The following is a 19,365-nucleotide window of genomic DNA, read 5'->3' as shown; positions in this document are numbered from 1 at the left end:
CAGTGTTTCCGACACAAATGCCCCGAGTCTTCGGAGAGGGGCGGCATACAAATCTAATAAAACTTAAACTTAAATGCAAGCAAGTTAAAAATTAAGTAAGTTATTAAGACCATAGCATGTAACAACATGACATGGAATAAGAATTAGTGAAATTAGTGATAAGAAAAAGAAAACAACAAATAACAAGCATCTGAGATAATTAAATTAACATGAAACCGGTGCTATAACTGAAAATTATTTTTTTCTAAGTTTAAAAGTGACCTGACTGCTAACAATTGGAATCACATCCACAGGAAGGCAGTCATCATTCAATATTCAACTTCTTGAGTTTACCATTTCCCCCAGTCTTCATGACATGGACTTCCTCAACTATCTACAGAAGATGAAGAATTTTAAGGTGTTTCTCAATAGCCGTTCTCAGCTCCCAGAGAGTGTTCATAAAACCAAAGAGTGACCTCAACTAAATGAATTCATGTCAACTTCCAGAAATCTTTTCTAAATTCAGAGATTTCCCAAGTGCTTCCTGATAAAAATTATGTATTTAATTATTTCACGCATTTTAATTATACTTGAATCATTTGTATGGTTTACCTTAATCATGAATTTTATTAAATGGTCAAAAATGGTCTAGCTGCACACACAAGACTAAATTACTTATTCGTTAGATATACAATCCATTCCAAAGCCAAGAGCTCAATTTAATATACATTGCATCCTTTCTTTTTGTTTCTCCTCAATTAACCTGTGTAATAGGTTATGCTGAGTGACAATGACTGGCCCATGGTTAAAGATGAACCTAGGTCTCCCTAGTTTTAATCCAAAATTACTACAAAATAACTATACTACAATCCACTTTTGAGTCACGATTAAATGAAGATCATCTAAAAGTCTAGACTGAAAATAATCCCTAGAGGTGGAGAGAAGTTCACAGCCCCATTAATAATAATAATAATAATAATAATAATAATAATAATAACAACAACAACAACAACAACAACAACAACAACAGGGATTTGGAAGGGACCTTGGAGGTCTTCTAGTCTACCCCCCTGCTAATCAGGAGATCCTACACTACTTCAAACAAATGGTTATCCAACATCTTCTTAAAAGCTTCCAGTGTTGGAGCATTCACAACTTCTGGAGGCAAGCTGTTCCACTGATTAATTGTTCTGTCAGGAAATTTCTTCTCAGTTCTAAGTTACTTCTCTCCTTGTTTAGTTTCCACCCATTGCTTCTTGTTCTATCCTCAGGTGCTTTCGAGAATAGTTTGACTCCTTCTTCTTTGTGGCAATGCCTGAGATATTAGAACACTGCTATCATGTCTCCCCTGGTCCTTCTCCTCATCAAACTAGCCATTCCCAGTTCCTGCAACCATTCTTCATATGTTTTAGCCTCTAGTCCCCTAATCATCTTTGTCGCTCTTCTCTGTACTTTTTCTAGAGTCTCAACATCCTTTTGCATTGTGGTGGCCGAAGCTGCATGCAGTATTCCAAGAGTAGCCTTACCAAGGGCATTATAAAGTGGTATTAACACTTCACGTGATCTTAATTCTATCCCTCTCTTAATAAAGCCTAGAACTGTGTTGGCTTTTTTGGCAGCTGCTGCACACTGCCGGCTCATATTTAAATGGTTGTCCACTAGGACTCCAAGATCCCTCTCACAGTTATTACTGTTGAGGGAGGTACGATAGGACATTACTGTAAGGGTTGGAAAAAACTAATTTTGGAACTACCTTTAGAAGAAAAACCCCCAGGATGGTACTTAGTTCATTTGCAGTTTCATTTTAAGGGCAGAAATATAGAAACTACATGGAGGTGGTATTTAACACCTCTCTTCCTTGGTCTTTATCCAATGGATTCTCAACAGAAGAATATAATCTAAATCAGGGGTCCCCAAACTTGGTAACTTTGAGACTTTTGGACTTCAACTCCCAGAATTCTATGCTGGCTGGATCATTTTGGGAGTTGAAGTCCAAAAGTCTCAAAGTTGCCAAGTTTTGAAGACCTCTGATCTAAATGGTGGTGAGGTAACTTCCTTGATCTATATCTTGCTTATCATGTCCAGTTTTTCTCCAGTGGTATGTATTTTATGCTATATTCTCAATTCAGGCTGAAAGGTTTGAACATTTTAAGTTCAATAAACTGCAATTCAAATAAGTCAACGTTGAAACCTAAGCAAACATTCCATGTAGACTTACCCTTAACCAAAGGTGCATCTAAAACACTCCCTAAATTCCTCACAAAGGCAATAGGACTTTCAGCATCAAGCAATGTTTGCTCCCCTCCACAAAAGAAAACTTTTGCAACAGAGCCATGCTTCTATGTAGTCCGCTGGCGGGTAAGCAATCTTGTTTAATATACCTGAAACCAGAGTAAAACTAATATTTGCAATTTACTTGCAGGCAGAGGGAGTTTCTTCCCCCATTGAAAGCAACTCCACTCCTCTTGACAGTTCAAGGGCTTCACTTGCATGTTGTTATTTCACTGGTCTTTTAAAATGAAAGGTAGCCTGGAGGCTTTGCATCACCCTGTCACAATACTGTTCTAATTTGTTTGCATAATACCAGACAGATGCACATAATGTAAACTAAGAATGTGGACACAGACACCACTGTGTTTTCTCAAAAATAAGACATATTTTTTTGAACCCTGAAATAAGCGCTTGGCCTTATTGCCATGCACTCAAAAGCCCGATTGTGCTTATTATCAGGGGATGTTTTATTTGGGGGAAAGAGGAGAGTTATTTATTTGTTTCTCCTTCTGTGCAAAACAGGAATAAAAATATTTTGTTTCCTCTAATGTCAGCGATGACTAAAGGTAGATAAGTCATTTGACATTTGATTGAATGGCATTTCTTCCATTACTGTTTCAAGGGCAATATAATATGAGGACAACTGTGAGTTTGGCTTTTAACTACTTTTGAAGCTAGTCCCAGACAATTGGCGGGGCCACGTGGGAGGGCCTTCTCTGTGGCGGCTCCAGTTCTATGGAGCCAACTGCCCCCAGAGACTTGTACTACACCCCACACTTCTGGCCTTCTGAAAGGCTGTGAAAACAAGGCTCTGCCGACAGGCTTGTGGGCTATAGAACAACTACTTGGCCCCAGAAAGATGAATGTTATTGAATGAATGTTTGTTTGGGTCTTTTATTGGTTTATATCTCTTGTGTTATTTAATGCTATATATTTTATTGTTTTATATTGCCTATGACTATATGCCGTCCAGAGTCCACTAGGAATTGGATGGCTTAGAAGTTAAATAAAATAAATTAAATTAAATTAAATTAAATTAAATTACACATCCCACTAAAAGGGCCCAATGCACAACAAGCAAGTATAGCACTGCATATTCTTAAAGCAGTATATTGCTGGTGTTACTTAACTCCAATTACTGCCAGCCCAAGTTGGAAATTGGAAATTGAAGCCCAACAATACTTGAAAAGTTATATGGTTGAAACTCTGATAAGGATTCCAGAAGTCAGTCCTTAATATTTGTTTCCAGACTTACCTGTTCAATCTTGATGTCCAATTCTCCATGAAGTTTCTTTCCCTTGAAATATTTTGCCCTGGAAAAATGGAAAAACATCATTATGTTTAAATTACCCCCAAATCAGATTGTTCTGCAAGTTTTGGGTCCAGACGGAGTCAATCAGTGATGGGCTACTAAAATTTTTACTACCACACTGAGGGTGTGGCTTATGTAGGATGCCCTGCATTTTTCTTTCAACATCTTTCAGTGCAAATTGGGTGCTCTGGGGTGGAGCTCCATTTTCGCTACCCTACTGCATTTCCCCCCCCACCTGGGCAGTAGCCCACCCCCTGGAGTCAATATTCATACTTACTCCTAATAGCACAGGAAGGCAAGATCTGTGCCCCTTCTCGAGGTGATCTCGAGTCGCCTTGAGAAGAGAGGGCATAGAAATCTAATAAATAAATAAATTAAATCTATACTACAAAGGGGATGAATCTAAGCTGAGCCTGATAAGCCAAGAAGCATCCGTTTGAACTGATGTCACACCTTAACCTCTTTTAAACCACCATTCGCTATTTCCTTGGTAAATCTGGAGGAATCCAAAACAACTAAGAAGAGGGCAGCTGTGATTCACAGGGGTAGGCTTCAAAAACTTTAGCAAGGGGTTCTCTGCCCAGTTGCTGGGTGGTCGTGGGCATGCTTGGGTGTGGCCTAGTCAGCTTCCTGTACCATGTGGGTGGGTGTTTTTGACCTCTCCAGGCTCTGGAGACTTTCCTCAAGCCTCCAGGATGGCAAAAACAGTCTCCCCAGGCTCCAGAGGCCCTCCCCAGGCTGGAAACAGGGAGGGGTGTGTGGGGCAAGGCCAGCCAGGAGTAGTTCTGCAAACTGCACAGAATCTTATCTAGAGGTTCTCCTGAACCCCCGTGAACCCCCAGCAATCCACCCCTGGCTTTGAACTATGTTTCACCAGATTTTTCTTCTGGCATCTTTTGCTCAGGAATATTCCACCGTTAACCAGCATAATCTCTAAAGACAAGTAAACATCCCCACTGATATTTAATGCCAATCCACTGATTTGGTTCCCATCCAAGGACTCATAAGTGATGCGGCCTTTTCCAAATCTTTTTTTAAAATGGAAAATCTTTTAGAATACAAATATAGTTGGATGTAGCAAATGTGCTATGATAACTGGTTTGTTTCTAAGGGAGAAGTCATTTATTTTTTATCTAGACTGCACTTCTATCTGGTGAGGCAAAAGCCATGCTTAAGATAGGATTGGAGAATCACACACACACACACACACAAAAAAAAATCAGGATACAAATCTCTCTGTTTTCCTCTTGTTGACCATGGGAAAGATCAATAAGGAGACAGGCCACTCCCTTCTATCTCCCCCTTTATGATATTCTGTTTTTCCCCCATCCTTTCCTTCTGGTCTATCAAGTTGCTAAGAAAAAAATAAATCATCCCTGCCAAGGACTAAAATGGAGACTTCGAGCTTTAGATACTATGTCAAGGTTGCCAATATTTGCATTAATATCAGCTTGGCAACTGAATTGAAGGTTTCTTCCCAAACAAACCTCACCAGACTTCACAAGAGCCCGCTATTCAATGGAAACTCCAAGGGATAATTGTTGCAATGAATTGTGATTAATGCACAATTTATTGATTACGTTTTACTTAATGCAGCTATTGAAGGCAAGTACTAAACCTCCCTTTTGTGGAACAGCTCACCCGACATGCAGTGAGTTTTGTGACTAGTAATAAACATTATCATCCCCTCCACTCCGAATTACATCCAGTTTAATTGCAAAAAGCCAAATTAGACAAGCAAATCCTTCCTCCGATCCAGAAAGCAATTCCAGGAAGAAAATACATCCTCACAAGGGATCTTTTTTCTCCGTGTGACAACTGCCCTTGCCCACCGCATCTGCTAGGTCAGACCCATGCTGAGAGGCCTAAATACATCAAAACTCTTCCAACAGACATTTCTAACAAGTTTTTAGGGCTGTCCAGTACTTTTATGGTTCAACTGAAAAAAATCACTAAGTAGGTTAAGTTTAGCCACGACATTCCTAACTAAACTCATGATCTGAGAGGCTGAGCATTTTGCCTGACTGGGCAAAACAACAGTGTCCTTTAAGTGGCTGGCTTTCATTTAATTTTCTATAAATCTGAGCTTATTGCTCTAAAAAAAAGAGAAAAACAGATGGAAGGGGGGGAAAGCTAATTAACATCTAAGCAGGAGGCCCACCTGCTCTTCCTCCCTCAGATAATTCTCTCTACAAAGAATTCTCACTAACATCTGAAGCTCACTGTCAGAAGCTGCAAGGATAGTAATTTAAAAAATAACTGACAAATCCTTTCGAACTGTTCCCCTCTAAAAGATATTTAGGATGGAGTGCCATCAGTCAAACTGATGTTCCTTAGATACTCTCATAATGCCATCTGGGGGATTCTTAATGCTTCATTATCCAGTATGTTAATTAATGGAAAATGCATTAATGCCACTGTATTATATCTGCTAAATATTGCCAATGATTATACAATGACACAAATTAATGGCTTGTGCTTTTATACCAGGATTTGTCATGAATCAACATGTGGGAATGATGTAACGCATGAGATCCAGGTGAAAGAGGCAGAAAGGTTGCTCAGATAAAGATTTCAGTTTATTTTGGCCTGTGAAATGCATTGGAATTAAGACTTTGAAGAAAACAAAGCTTCCCATTTCGCACCAGAAAAGAATGGGTCAACCAATAGTTCCCATAAGGATCAAGATTCAAAAATGGATAATGGATATACTTCAAATTAAGATAAATAGAAAACCTGAAGCGTTCCTCTTAGGAATTATAGATATATAAAAAAATAGACAAAAATAAATATTATTTAATGATACATATACTGACCGCAACTAGAATGGCGGTAGCCCAATGTTGGAAACAACCTAATCCACCAAAAGACTCACTAATATTAAAAAAAATTTGGACTGTGCAGAATCTGATGCTTTAACTCTTAAGTTAAAAAACAAGGAAGACTCTGATTATTATAAAACATGGAATTATTTTTTATGATTGGTTCAAGAGGAGAAACGAAAGTTCAAACTAAAACACGACAATAGCAATATAGTATGACATGTGTTTTTTGACACAATGGATTAGATATGATATGCATACAGTTGTTTTGTGAAAACAATTTTTTTATGAAATTAAATTAATTAACAAAGAGTGTACAGAAGGTGGCTAAGAAAACAATAATAACAAATAAGATATTGATAACCAAAAAGAAATAATAATGAATACCGATTGTCTTTCACCAGAAAATAATTTGATACTAGAAGGGATTGTATTTTCTCTCCTCACATGAGGACATCAATGATATATTCTTCGTTATTTGTTTATTGTTGTTATTGTTGTTATTGTTTATTGTTTTGTTGTTGTTTCATTTTTGTTTGTATTTTCTTCTTTTTGTATTTTGAAAATATGTAAATTTATATATGTTTGTTTGTTTTTTTCCCATTGGTTATTATGTTGTTTTTTAAATCAATTTAATAAAAATTATTTTTAAAAAAGAAAAAGAAAAGTACCAGGAGGTATGAAAAACACACAAAAATGAGACTGGCATCCACTGAACAAGTCTTATTATGTGGAATAATTAGGCTACTCACTTAATTGACCCAGGTTACTTATGGGACCATCTCTTGTCTCATGTATCCCAGCAACTAGTCAGAGCCCTCAGAGTCGGCCTTCTCCAGGTCCCATCAGCCAAGCAATGCCATTTGGCGGTCCCTAGGGGAAGGGCCTTCTCTGTGGCGTCCCCCACCCTCTGGAACCAACTCCCCCCAGAGATTCGTACTACCTGCACTCTCCTGGCCTTCCGGAAGTCTTTAAAAACTCACATTTGCGGGCAACCTGGGGCTGTTGAGCTTTAACACTCTGCTCCAGCCGTTAGCATGACTGTGATGTGAATAAGTGTGGTTATATGGTTTTGAATGTGAATGAGTGTGGTTATAGTTTGATGACTTGGGCTTTTTAGAATAGTTTTATAATTGGGCTTTAGAATTGTTTTTTGTATTGTTTTTATATGTTGTGAGCAGCCCTGAGTCTTCGGAGAGGGGTGACATATATGTCCAATTGATAAATAAAATACATGGGGATTGTAGTCTTTTGGAGCTTTCACACAGAAATGGGTGCAATATATGGTGATCCTCTCATCTGAATATTTTTGGAACTTGGATCACACACATTCTCAATTGGGCACCAAAATAGCTTGTCTTTTTTAAGGCTTTCAGGGAGGGAGGGAGGGCGGGGAGGGAGGAGGGAGGGAGGGAAAGAAGGAAGGAAGCAGGGAGGGAGGGAGGAAAAGAAGGAAGGAAGGAAGCAGGGAGGGAGGGAGGAAAAGAAGGAAGGAAGGAAGGAGGGAGGAAAAGAAGGAAGGAAGGAAGGAAGGAAGGAAGGAGGAAAAGAAGGAAGGAAGGAAGGAAGCAGGGAGGGAGGAAAAGAAGGAAGGAAGGAAGGAAGGAAGGAAGGAAGGAAGGAAGGAAGGAAGGAAGGAATTGAGGAAGGAAGGGAGGAAGGAAGGCTTTAAGATATCCATGTGTCTCTTAAAAGAACAATAGCCTGAAAAAGTCAGGCTACCTTAATGGATGGAGGAGATGCATCAAACTGATGGTCAGAAACTCTTCTTCAAAGTCATTTTCAAAGTATGCCCAGCTCTAAAAAAACAACATAGTCACTTATACTATCTGTTTTGCCCGAGACACTAGGTTCAGTACATCTTCAGAGAAAAGCAGAAGAGATTACGTCTGCTTGCATATTACTCAGAAGCCCCTTCCTAACTATCGCTTCTGTTTTTCGTCAGCTGATTGGAGGAAGTAACTTAAAGCCCGTCTCTTTCAGGACTGTTGCCTTCCCTTATTTTTTTTCCTGCTTTCCTCTTTTCTCAAACAAACTTATTTTACATTTAAACATCAGGCTTCATCATTTGAAAAGGGATGTTCTAATTTAAATGAAAAATTGTAACTCCCTAATTATTGTTTTTACATTCCCCGTTCTGTTTAGGGCCCCTTCTTAGGGTAGGATTAAAATCACCTTAAAATTTCCCTTCCTTAAAGGCAGCATTGCCATTTAATCCACTGTTCTGGCTTCATTGAAAACAGCCCGTTGCAAGTTTCACAAGCAAGGGAAAACGGGGCATTCCATTCCCTGCTGTTTGTTCCAATGCCAGGCCAAACTAGGTGCCAGCATTCATGAAAATCATTACTCCTTGTGAAAGGAGCTTTTCCGTAAGGAATTTAGAAATGGGGGGGGGGGAGAAGTGAAGGTCAGTGGCTGGTTCTCATTCACTTTAAAAAAAAAAAAAAAAGTCCCTGAAAAAAAAAGTCCCTGAGCTTGTTTCCAGCAGCACAAACACTCCTTTTCTTATATTTTACAAACTGGAAAACAGAAAAACCACTCTAAGGAAATTTCTTCTAATTTTATTTTATTTTTGCCCAATGTCCCACGAACCAGGATTTTACAATCAGTGGTGCATGTATAGCTAGCAGTATCCTAGAACTTAGGTGAGATGCAGGCGGGATGGCACAGTGGTTAGAGTGCAGCACTGCAGGCTACTTCAGCTAACTGCTAGTCCAGCAGTTCAAATCTCACCACCGGCTCAAGGTTGACTCAGCCTTCCATCCTTCCGAAATGGGTAACATGAAGACCTATATTGTTGGGGGCAATATGCTGATTCTGTAAACCACTTAGTGAGGGCTGTAAAAGTACTATGAAGCAGTATATAAGTCTAAATGCTATTGCATACCCTGCCAACTTCAGAGTAAGAGCTTCTGACGGAGGCATTTCATACTGCAAGGGAAAAGAGTCTTAAGACTCCTTTCCTGCAAAGGAAAAATAAATTACAGAATCAGAATCGTTGTGAACTCCAGGGGGTATATGGGCCAACTGAAGATAACCAGCCACACAAAGAACAGCTACTGCTCTGCAGTAGAGATGGGAAGCCTTGGCTATAATAGCCAACAGTGGGGAGTGAACCATTTCAGACACTACATTTCCCTGGACCTGCCTTGATGGGCATCTATCTATCTGTGACTTTTCATGCTGCTTTGTAGGGTGTTCAGAATTGTCCTGGTCCCAAATCTGTATTTCTGCTCAGCCAGCAGGCCAACATAATGTACCAATTTATTTATTATTTATTAATTAGGTTTCTGTGCCGCCCTTCTCCAGAGACTCAGGGCAGCTTACAACAAGACAATATGCAAGAAACATTTAAAATACTCAAAAACATAAAATCTAAAAGCACGTAAAAACTAACAAGTGTCATATTCTAAAACCCCAATTCATTTAAAAACCAGTCATTCACATTTCATACTAGGATACATTATCAATTCAACCATAGACCGGGATAGACATTAAAATTCAATGACTCCAGGCCTGTCGGCATAAGTGCGTTTTTAACGCTTTACGAAAGACTGGGAGGGTGGGGGGAGTTGATTTCAGAGTGCCGGGGCTGCCACAGAGTAGGCTCTTCTCCTAGGCGGTATTGCCTGGTTGACAGGACCTGGAGAAGGCCAACTCTGTGGGACCTGACTGGCCGCTGGGATACATGAGGCAGAAGACAGACCCGCAAGTAATCTGGTCCCATGTCATAACCAACACTTTGAATTGCATTCAGAGACTAATTGGCGGCCAACGCAGCTCGCGGAGTGCTGGAGAGACACGGGCATATCATGGGAGGCCAATGACTGCTCGCACAGCTGCATTTTTCACCATCTGCGGTCTCCAAACATTCCTCAAAGGTAGCCCCATGTGGAGGGGATAGACGAACCTCGAGGTAATAAGGGCGTGAGTGACTGTTAGAAAAGACTCCCGATCCAGATAGGGCCGCAACTGGTGCAGCAGGCGAACCTGGGCAAACGCCCCCCTCACCACAGCCAAGAGATGGTGTTCTAATCCTCACTTCTTGGCAGCCTGCTCAACAACAAGCAGGCCCTTCCCTGGAAACCCTTCTACCTATTCAGAACATGCCTTTCTCTGCCCAGACAGTGAGCACCAAGGGCAACTGTATCTCTTTCACAGCCACAACTGATGGGGGGAAAGGACTTGGTTTCTCATATGTTCTGGACAGCACTGAGGTCTGGAACATCTAGGGTCTCCTTTTATGGTCTTGGAGAGCAGAGATATCTCATCCTAAAACATGCTATTAAAATTATATTTATCATAAAAGATAAATAGAATAGAATAGAATAGAATAGAATTTTTATTGGCCAAGTGTGATTGGACACACAAGGAACTTGTCTTGGTGCATATGCTCTCAGCGTACATAAAATAAAATATAAATTTGTCAAGAATCATGTGGTACAACACTTAATGATTGTCATAGGGGTCAAATAAGCAATGAAGAAGCAATATTAATAAAAATCTTAGGATATAAGCAACAAGTTACAGTCATACAGTCAACATGGAGGAAATGGGTGAAAGGAATGATGAGAAAAACAAAGTGGTGACTATAAATATACAAATGTCCTTTTGGGGGGGAAATGGCTTTTCTCCTTCTATTTTCATTGTACCATAGATAGAATGTGTAAGATATAAATGATTAAAAACTATGGTCCAGGCTAACAGCTATGCCACTCTTTATAAGATGGTGCCCTCTAGTGTCAGAAACCGGAATTGACACTGAGGAGTAAGGGAAACAGATTAAAACTTTGCTTCCTGCTTTATCTAGTCCAGTGATTTTCAACCTTTTTTGAGCCGCGGCACATTTTTTACATTTACAGAACCATGGGGCACATTGAGGGGGGGGGCAGCTAAAAAAGTTTGGACAAAAAAATTATCTCTCTTCCTCCCTTTCGCTCTATTTCTCTCTCCCTCTTTCTCTCCTCCTTTTTTCTCTCTCCATCCCTCTTTCTTCCTTCCTTCTCTCCTCTTTTTTGCTCTCTTTCTCCCTCCCTACCTCCCTCTATGTCTTTCTCTCTCCCACCTTCCCTCCCTCTCTTTCTTTCTCTCTTTCTTTCTTTCTCCCTCTTGCTCTCTCTCTTGCTTTCTCTCTCTCTTGCTTTCTCTCTCTCTTTCTCTCTCTCTCTTTCTCTCTCTCTCTTTCTCTCTCTCTTGTTTTCTTTCTCTGAGCTTCGCGGCACACCTGACCATGTCACGCGGCACACTAGTGTGCCACGGCACACTGGTTGAAAAACACTGATCTAGTATAAACATAGTAGCAGTCTTTCTCAATCTTGGCATCTTTTAAGCTACAACGGACATCAATTTCCAGAATTCCCCAGCCAACAATACTGGCAACAATGCCAAGGTTGAAAAACATTGCATAGTACAATAGCGCAACTTCACAAGCTGTTCCTCCATTTATCAAATGTCAGCGGAGACTGCAGCAGTCAGAAAGAGACCAACTATGCTGAAGATTCAAACCATTGAACGCAAGGCTGGTAGCTGTGAGAAACACCCTAGACCAGGGCAAGCAGCAAGTCACATGTTCAGACCCTACTGTGCAGCACAGCCTGGGATTGTCTAAATTTTCCAAAGGAAGAGTATGTCTGCCTCTTTTCTGATATATAAAATAGGTTCATTCAGTCCAATCTATGCCATAAATGAGTATTTCATTACTTCCCACCTAAAAATGGTAGGACCCTGATGACTTTCAGCAGGAAACTGCAGAACATTGCCAGCATGTCAGAGCTGCCTGAAAATGAGGGTAAAGTCTATTACATATGGACCATGGGTCCATACATGGCCAATTAGCCATATAAATACCACTTCATTTTATATCCCACCTTTATTGTTTTTATAAATAAAAATAAAGGTGCTACAGTATTTATAAATAACTCATGACACATATATTACTCCTCTGCCCTCCTATTTTCCTCACAAAAACAACACTGAAAGAGGTGGGGAACTATGTCCCCTTTATGACTTGTGGACTTCAACTCCCAGGATTCCCACACTGGCCCTGGAATTCTGGGAGTTGAAGTTCACAAGTCATAAAATGGCCACAGATCCCCACCCCTGATAGTGAATTGAGCTGGGAGAGCAGGGTCACACAGCTAGCTTTCATGCCTAAATTGGTGGGACTAGAACTTACAGTCTCCTGACTTCTAGCCAGGGGTGGGCTGCTGCCTGGACTGGAAGGGGCGCAGTGGGGTAGCAAAAATGGAGCTCCACCCCAGAGCACCCAATTTGCACTGAAAGATGTTGAAAGAAAATGCAGTGTGTCCTGCATAAGCCACGCCCACAATGTGGTAGTAAAATTTTTGATAGCCCTTCACTGCTTCTAGCCTGAGGTGGGTGTTCACATTCCCAGCAAATACCTTTTAAACCTGCACATATATTTCAGACCTATGAAGTTATAATCTCAACAAATACTGGACCATCTCCAGACCAGATTCTCCACTAGTAGATTATTTACTTTCTGACACATTAAGGGAGGAATCCAGAATTAACAAACCTCCAATTCTCTACCACAAATCAACCTCCTCCATTTCCTGTCACATTCTTTTAAATTTTGGTACTACTACAGGCTATGGGGATTCTCAGTCATCCAGGTCATGGTTGTCCCAAAGGTGCTTTTTCAAGCAGCAACTGGGCTTTCTGGGTTTTCTTTGAAGACATTTCGCTTCTCATACAAGAAGCTTCAGCTCAGTTCAGCTTCTGCTCAGAGCTGAAGAAGCTTCTTGGATGAGAAGCAAAACATCTTCAAAAAAACCCAAACAAAACCCAGGAAGTCCAGTTGCCTCTTTAGTGTACTACAAACAAGGAATGTTTTTTACTGTCTCTTTTGGATAATCATTTGTCTGAAGTAGTGTAGGGTTTCCTGCCCAAGCAGGGGGTTAGACTAGAAGACCTTCAAGGTCCCTTCCAACTGTTGTGGTTTTATTCACAAAAAACAGTAATACAAAGTAAACAAGATAAGATCACAAGTGGAACACTTCCCAAGCGTCTAGGACTGTGTGATGTATTTTCGTATGATGGCCGCAGATCCAAGTACTTTCGCAACTGACAGATCATGATTTTGTCAATGTTTATTGTTTTCAAATGTGGGCTGAGGTCTTTTGGCACAGCACCCAGTGATTACCACTGGGACCACCTGTACTGGTTTATGCCAATCATTGTTGTTGTTACTGTTATGTTGTTGTTGTTGTTGTTGTTGTTGTTGTTATTATTATTATTATTATTATTATTATTATTATTATTAATTGGATTTGTATGCCGCCCCTCTCCGCAGACTCAGGGCGGCTAACAACGATAAAAAACAACATGTAACAATCCAATTTAATAAAACAACTAAAAACTCTTATTATAAAAACCAAACATACACACAAACATACCATACATAACTTGCAATGGCCTAGGGAATATCTTAACTTCCCTATGCCTGGCGACAAAGGTGGGTCTTAAGTAATTTGCGAAAGACAAGGAGGGTGGGGGCCGTTCTAATCTCTGGGGGGAGTTGATTCCAGAGGGCCGGGGCCGCCACAGAGAAGGCTCTTCCCATATGTTGTTATAGTTGTTTGCTTAGTTATTTTATGTATTTGTTTTGTCAAGTACATATTGGTGGTATACAAAGATATAATATTTATATACACGATACTAGTAAAAGAGAAACATTAGGTTGTTGTTGTGTAGTTGTTGTTGCCAAAAGTGAGCCCTGTAATTAACCCAACACAAATAAAGGAAAGAGGGCCTGCAATTGGCCTGCCATTTTTCCGCCAGAGGACGCGGCACCATTTCTTCCCACAAAAGAAACCCGACAGCTCTTACCGAACTACAACTCCCAGCAGCACCAGCCAGCAAGCAAGCGTTTTGAAGCATGTTGGGAGTTGTGGTTCCGTAGCTTAAACTCGAGGGGCCGCGTAGAATTTTATCGGGAATCTTCCCGCGGGGCTGGATTCTTATTTTAGAAGGAGTGAGTCATTCCAGATTTTTCAAAAGCCTCCTTTTCCATCGAGCCCAACCTCTTGATGTTTTGCAGGCAAGCTTGTTTGCGTTTGCCCTCCTGGGATGCTTTACGACCTATGCGGCGGCGTTCTCCCATACTAATAACCTCACCCCATTTAGCTTCGCGGCGCATTCACACGGGCTATCAGCTGCTGGGCATCCTGTCTCCGCCGGATCGAGATTAAAGCCTCCCCTTTCCCTTTCTATGCCAAACGTAAGACTTTCTGAAAATATAGCAGAAAATGCTGCGCCCGGTTCTTGCAAAGAATGGAATTCCAGCCATGTAACCACGGCTGTCGTTACCATTTGAGGTAGTGATTAGTGTACAATATTATAGTACCACCGAACCTCTCATTTGCAGAACTGTGCCGCCCTTTAGGACGGAGCATTTGACACCCCTCCCTCCTTTCACAACCCCTCCCAATCCTGAATAGCTTTTTTTCCCGTTCCCCCTCCTTTCTCTTTCTTCCCCCCTTCCCATTTCCGTAACGGATTGGGAGCATCGCAAAGACGCCCCCAGAGTTTTGTGACTCACTAGGATTAGTCGAGGGGGGAGAGGGAAAAAGAGAGGGAGGGCGGGCAAATAACTGCTTTAGCCATGCGACAAATTTGGAGGAGGGGATCTGCTGGTCGCAAGGTACTTGTGCTATGTGTGGATTCTTCCCCACGCGCGGAGCGAGCCCGCAGCCCTCTCCGGCTAGCCTGAAAAATCTACCAAGATAATGCACGAAAGCAACCGATGAGGATTGCCAAATTCAACGCTCTTGCTTTCTTCTTTGCGGTGCCCGGGATCCCGAGCCTGCGGACCCCTTTTGGCGCAAAAAAAAACCCCTTTGCCTTCCTTTGCTGCATTGCACGCAGGTCTGGGCCACCCTCCGTGCGAAAGCCCCCCCCCCCCCCCACTTTCCCAAGCTGTCTCTGTTTTCCTTCACTTGACATCGACCTTCGTGCCGAGAGCCGCGTTGCAGCCTTGCAAGATCACAACTCCCATAATCCCCGGTCAGGTGTGCCAAAGGGAATTCAGATTCCCAAACTGCCAGAACTGGAGAAAGCTGCAAGTCAGAGCAGCTGTCATGGCTAAATATATCGATATTCCCTGTTCGCAGGTTATCTCTGCAACAGCAACTGCGTTTCTAAAGCCGTTCTCTTGGTTCCCCCCCCCCCCCCCCCCAGATAATATCCTGGTCAGCTACCAGCTTTACAATCTACCGTGCAGTGATCTTTCTAGAATTTGCAGCCTGTGTCTAAAATGCTGCTCAAGAAATCGCTACCGCCATTTGTCCAACAGAGATGTCAATTTGCATTTTCCTTTTTAGCTGCAAGAACGACTTAAATCAAGGAGGCGCATATTTATTCCCGTTCTCTGCACAATCCTTTTTCACATGCACTTTAGTAAGGGAACTTCCCTGTGTTTGTGCAAATCCAACCACTTTTCTGGATTTAACCCGCAAAGACAATCCTCTGGGGCTACGTTTGTCTTCTATTGCACATCATGTCATTCACTTGCGACCTTTATAAAATCAGATGCTGGAATCTTTCCGGTTTTTGCAGAAGTACCCCAATGCTTTTGGGTAGTCTTCATTTCTGTGCTCTGTAAAATATATTTGCACAGTCCTGAGCTGTTGTGAAGGGAAGCCGTCCTGTTTTCCACTGCCAGGTAAAAGTCTCAAGTGGATTGGAAGCTGTATGCAGTCCTGGTGCACCATTTAACCCTTAGCATTCCTCCTGCCTGGCATTCAGAGTTGAGAGCCTGTTTTTAATGCTTCTTGCCAATTCCATTTCAATCTTTGCCATGTATTATGGTGCAGCTCTTCTTTCTGAGTCTTTTTTTTAATGCAGGTTTTTGTGATCACTTGAAGGATCCTAAGTCTTCCCCACTGTTCCGCCTGGCCGTGTGCCACCCAGGAATGAAGTAATTAATCAAACACACATATGCAGGCTTGTAAAAATAAAGCAGGGGTTGTTCTTTATATTCAGAAAACTGCAAACCACGGAGTTTCAGAGCAATGTTAGTTTCAGAGTTCAATAGATCAGAATTAATTACTCCAGTCAGTGCAGAAGCCTTTCAGGCTTACATCAGCCAGAAATAATTCATAGCTTAAATGTCAGAATGTCCAGAAATCCACAGCAAACACAAAACCACAATTCAACAAACTTTCTTCAAAACTGAATGATAGACTCCCACATAACCCTCCTCTTTTTCAAGGTTGCAGTAGCATCATTCTTATCACCTGTGACCTATAACCTGTTTCTGCCTTTGCGCAGCTACTCTTGTCTTCCCAGCATTCTCTGGACCCGAACATTAAGAATAGGATTGTTCATTAACTCCTCCCCTTCTGATTCAGATGAAACTCTGGCTGGAGATCTGACTGACTCCAATCCCCTCCCTTCTTGTTGTTCACTGTCTGATTGGTCCTCCAGCCAAACGGGTCTTCTGTGAACAGACTTCTCCCACTCCTCTGAGTCAAAATCAGCAGCCAAAGGAGCTGGCCTGAAGCCAACCACAATACCCACCCTGCTGTTTTTTAAAAGCCAGTTTCCCAGAGATATGGGCAAAGTAGTGCCCTGACCGAAATGGATTATGTATCTTTTAAAGCACAATAAAAGGTAAAGGAAGAAGGTGCTTGATCTTTTCTTTCTTTTTCCTTTTATCTACTTCCCAAAACATTGGTGGTAGGGGGAAATGCTATATGTGAGGAGGGAATGCTATGTGTGTGCTCCCTCCATTGAGCTCTTGAAGGAAAGGAAAGGTGTAAATTAAATAAATAAATGTAGGGTGTCATGTTCTGGCAACAGGCCATAAGAAAGAAATTATAACTGAGCCAAGAGAAAAATTACTGGCAGGAATCTGTCGGTGAGACCTAATTTATGCTGCAGAGCACCGCCCTGGCCATTAAGAGGCCTGCTATTCAATGAGATTCCGTGCGAGATTGCTTTGCTGCACAATTTGCTTTCTTGCTGCAATTGCACAGCAAACCTGGAAGCCGTTCATAAGCAACCCTAGTCAGACGCCGTGACTAGGACATCCAGTTTTATAACATTATCCCTCAACTTCATGGCACTTCAAAATAAATAAATAAATAAATGAAGACTTGAGCTAGGTTTAAAAAAAAAAAGCCAGTGGTTTCCGCATTGCAGCTCGCTATCTCTGCAGTCCTTTATTGCTACCCAACTAAAAGCCCATGGTGTAATGGGGAAGTGGACTGTTTCTGCACTGCTACAGAGCTGCGTTTTCGATTGCTTCGACGTGCGCTACTGTGTCTCCCACCCACACAAAGAAGAGTACATTTTGGCACTCTGCTGATTCCACACCCTGGCCAGTCATTCATCCCATAGCGAATCAGGATGTCACCAGGCTTTGCTTGCAATCATCCTCTGTAACTGAACATTCCGCTTAGTATAGCGGGAAATCGTTATCCTTTGATGGGGGAGCATCGTTTCTTTCGCATTTGCTGTGCTTCTGTCAGCCTTTTTTCTGGTGCAGTGACATCTGTTCTACCATCAATACCCCTAAGCTTGGCTTCCCTGGTTTTTTTTGCCCTGGGAGTGTGTGTGTGTGGGGGGGGGGGGGGTCTAGCCTTCATGAGATCCTCAGCATTAAGAATTAGAATTAACTACGTATACGTTTATGTTCTCACATCCTTTCGACCTTATAGACCCCCCTTTCCCTCCCCCTTTTTAACACTTGAAACTTAATAAACTTTATTTTTTAAAAAAAATAGAATTAAAGAGGACAGCTCTCAGCTGGTTTGATTCCAGGAGGCACAACTTACACTTCTCACTGAGATCTATTTCAGCACCTCATCCTTAGGAGTGCTGCCAGTGCTGTGGACTGAACGTTTTTGAGGATCGCACACACACATATTGCGGGTAGCCCACTATATGCCTTCACATCAGAGGTGGGCTCCTCCCAGTTTGGACCAGTTGTATGGAATCGGTAGTAACTTGGCGGACTGGGTCACTAGAAATGGCAACAACCCAGCCTAGCAAACCTCCGAGCCAGTTCTCTCGGCAGGTACCCGCCATCTTGTTTTTCTCGGCGGTATCGTAGATATCGCCATCTTGGTTTTTGCTTTTGCACATGTGCAAAAGCTTTTTTTTAAAAAGTAATGCGCAATGCCCACGCGTTCACACAGCGCTTCCCTGGGCGAATTGGCAGTAAAGGAATCCAGAACCCACCCCTGTTCCACATCTATTCCTTCACCATCCTGCAAAGAAAAGGGAGGAGGAAGGGAGGGAGGAAAGAAGGAAGGAAGGGAGGGTGGGAGGGAGAGGGGAAGGAAGAAAGGAAAGGAAGGAAGGAAAGAGAGAGAGAGAGACCCCAGAATTCAGAACCCTGGACCTGAAATGTCTGTCAACACCGCTGCTGTCTTTCTCTTGGTATTCTATCAGGTAAAGGTTTTTCAGCAATCAGGAGACACCACAACTCTCCTATATGTATGTGAGTGATAAGAGGGGAGAAACAATAGCAAACCATGGAATGTTCATGGCAACATTTTCCTTTGGACTCCAATTTTGTTCAAAAGCCATGAAGTGTTTCGAGAAGATTTAGCCCTAAACAAAACATTCTCCTTACAATGCACACATTCACAGTATACATATAGGTTTCATTAAACTGGGTAGGGGTGGAATAAAGAATGGGAGAGTTGCATGTGGCTTTGATGTGGCCTCCCTTTTATTGTTCTCAGAGTCCCCCAAACTGGATAGGACAAAAGGCTCAGGTCAAAGGTTTTGATTGTTATCTGTTCCGTAATTAACCGAATCTCTTTTTGCCTTCCAGAGAGCCTCGGGGGGGATTGGGGAAGGGCATTTTTACCCTCCCCTGGCTCCAGCGAAGCCTTTTGAGCCTGGGGAGGGTGAAACACGAGCCTACTGGGCCCACCAGAAGTTGGGGGAAGCTGTTTTTGGCCTCCCCAGCCATTGAATAATGGGAGTACGCACTCATGCATGCGC

At 42.0% G+C, this 19,365-nt stretch overlaps 1 protein-coding gene across 1 annotated transcript in view; it reads right to left on the bottom strand.

Moving 5' to 3' along the window:
* Positions 1–19,365, bottom strand: part of SYN1 (synapsin I) — a 132,818-nt gene that overhangs the window by 88,745 nt on the left and 24,708 nt on the right. Inside the window, 1 exon segment of the mRNA XM_070741167.1 lies at positions 3,506–3,563. Within this exon segment, the coding sequence (XP_070597268.1) occupies positions 3,506–3,563 (58 nt within the window).

This window comes from Erythrolamprus reginae, chromosome 2, assembly GCF_031021105.1.
Source record: "Erythrolamprus reginae isolate rEryReg1 chromosome 2, rEryReg1.hap1, whole genome shotgun sequence".
NCBI classification, from domain to species: Eukaryota; Metazoa; Chordata; class Lepidosauria; order Squamata; family Dipsadidae; genus Erythrolamprus; species Erythrolamprus reginae.
Note: the sequence above shows the minus strand (reverse complement) of the source record. Positions and strands in the feature narration are given on the sequence as shown.